At 71.2% G+C, this 2,431-nt stretch overlaps 1 protein-coding gene across 1 annotated transcript; it reads right to left on the bottom strand.

The window, feature by feature from the left end:
- Window positions 1–171: 171 nt before the first annotated feature.
- On the bottom strand, window positions 172–2,169 carry ECSIT (ECSIT signaling integrator; the record flags this gene model as incomplete). The annotated part of the gene is made up of 4 exons (XM_039697103.1): window positions 1,994–2,169; window positions 1,578–1,881; window positions 885–1,172; window positions 172–320 (listed from the first exon to the last, which is right to left on the bottom strand). Coding segments are annotated over exons 1-4 (804 nt in total), but the record flags the coding sequence as incomplete, so codon positions are not given.
- Between the last annotated feature and the right edge of the window lie 262 nt (window positions 2,170–2,431).

Here is a 2,431-nt window from a genome sequence, read left to right as displayed (position 1 = left end):
GATCTCCCCCTGGGACCCTCCAGGACCCCCCAGACCCCCTCAGGACCCCCTGGGACCCTCCAGGACCCCTCAGGACCCCCCCAGGACCCCTCCAGACCCCTCCCAGACCCCTCCCAGGACCCCCTGGGACCCTCCAGGACCCCCCCAGGACCCCCCAGCCCCCCGGCTGACCCGCAGGTGGGGGGGCAGGGGGTCCCCCCTCAGCACGAAGTATTTGAGGAGGGTCCCGCGGAGCCAGAGCGGGAACGGCCCCTCCACGAACACCGGGCGGGCGGGGCCGTGCCGGGCCAGCAGCTCCCGCTGCTCGGGGCTCTGGCAGCCTGGGGACAGACGGACAGACAGCTGGGGACACACGGACACAGGGCCAGCAGCTCCCGCTGCTCGGGGCTCTGGCAGCCTGGGGGGACAGACAGACAGACAGCTGGGGACACACGGACACGGGGCCGTGCCGGGCCAGCAGCTCCCGCTGCTCAGGGCTCTGGCAGCCTGGGGACAGACGGACAGACAGCTGGGGACACACGGACACAGGGCCGTGCAGGGCCAGCAGCTCCCGCTGCTCGGGGCTCTGGCAGCCTGGGGACAGACAGACAGACAGACAAGGGACAGGGGGACATCATGGGGACAGCAGCTCCCGCTGCTCGGGGCTCTGGCAGCCTGGGGACAGACGGACAGGGGGACACAGGACACAGGGCCGACAGGGCCAGCAGCTCCCGCTGCTCGGGGCTCTGGCAGCCTGGGGGGACAGACGGACAGAGGGACACAGGGACATCATGGCGACACGAGGACATGCAGACAGGGGGACACAGGACACAGGGACAGTGGGACAGGGGGACAGTGGGGACAGCCGACCCCAACCCCAGAGACACCAAACCCCTCATAGAGACCCCCAAGGGACCCCAAAACCCCCCGCGCCTCCAGCGCCGCCAGCGCCGCCTCCACCAGCGCCAGGCGCCCGCCGCGCCCCGGGGGGGCCTGTGCCAGCTGCTGCAGTGCTGCTGTGAACGCGGCCCCGGGGTCGCCGGGGTCACCGCCGGGGTCACTGGTGTCACTGGTGTCACCGGGGTCACCGGGGTCACCGCGGCCGCGCTTGTGCTGCGAGCGGTACCAGCGGAGGTGGCGCACAGGGGCCTTGGGGGTGGCACCCCCTGAGGTGGCACCCCCTGAGGTGTCACCCCCTGAGGTGGCATCTCCTGAGGTGTCACCCCTTGCAGTGTCACCCCTTGGAGTGTCACCCCTTGGAGTGTCACCCCACGGGGTGGCATTCCTTGAGGTGGCACCTCCTGAAGTGTCACCCCCCGAGGTGTCACCCCTTGAGGAATCATCCCTCGAGGTGTCTCCTTCTAAAGTGGCACCCCACAAGGTGTCACCCCACGAGGTGTCACCCTTTGAAGTGGCACCCCCTGAGGTGTCACCCCTTGAGGAATCATCCCTCGAAGCGTCTCCTTCTAAAGTGCCACCCCTTGCGGTGTCACCCCCCGAGGTGGCACCCCCGGAGGTGGCATTCCTTGGAGTGCCACCCCTTGCGGTGTCCCCCCCCGAGGTGTCACCCCTTGCAGTGTCAGCTCCTGAGGTGTCACCCCTTGCAGTGTCACCCCACGGGGTGGCATCTCCTGAGGTGCCACCCCTTGAGGAATCATCCCTCGAGGTGTCTCCTTCTAAAATGGCACCCCACAAGGTGTCACCCCCTGAGGTGGCACCCCCGGAGGTGGCACCCCCGGAGGTGGCATTCCTTGGAGTGCCACCCCTTGCGGTGTCCCCCCCCGAGGTGGCACTCCCTGCGGTGTCCCCCCCCTCCTCGGGGTCGCGGTTCCGGGCCCTGCCGGGTTTCGGGGTCCCCTCGCTGGGGACGCGCGCGGGGCGCTGGCACAGGCTGCGGCAGAGCTGGGGGACAGAGGGGGTCACGACACGGCTGTCCCCGTGTCCCTCTGTCCCCGTGTCCCTCTGTCCCCCTGTCCCTCTGTCCTCTGTCCCCCTGTCCCTCTGTCCCCCGCACCTCGTGCGCTCCGGGGCCGCCCCAGAGGCGGCGGGGCAGGGCGCGGACCCACTCCAGCCGCATGGCGGGGTCCCGGTGTCCCGGTGTCTCTGTGTTTCGGTGTCCCGGTCTCGGGGGTGTTTCGGTGTCCCGCTGTCCCGCTGTCCCGGTGTCCCGGTGTCCCTCACGGTCGGGCCCCGCCGTCCCCGGCCCCGGTCGCTCCGCTGGGCGCCGCCATCTTGGCCCTGACCACGCGCGCCCGCGTCAGGGGGCGGGGCCTGCCGAGCGCAGCCAATCGCCGCTCGGCGCCTCCCGGCGGCCGCGCTGATTGGCCGGGCGGCGAGGGGCGGGGCTCGGAGGGGGATCCCCCGTGACGTCAGAGCGGCGCCCCGTAACGAGCTCGGGGACGGGCGGTGACGTCACGGGGGGTGAACCGTGACGTCCCTCTGTGTCCCCCCC

Source organism: Passer montanus, unplaced genomic scaffold (assembly GCF_014805655.1).
Source record: "Passer montanus isolate IOZ18808 unplaced genomic scaffold, ASM1480565v1 scaffold1168, whole genome shotgun sequence".
Taxonomy (NCBI): Eukaryota; Metazoa; Chordata; class Aves; order Passeriformes; family Passeridae; genus Passer; species Passer montanus.
Note: the sequence above shows the minus strand (reverse complement) of the source record. Positions and strands in the feature narration are given on the sequence as shown.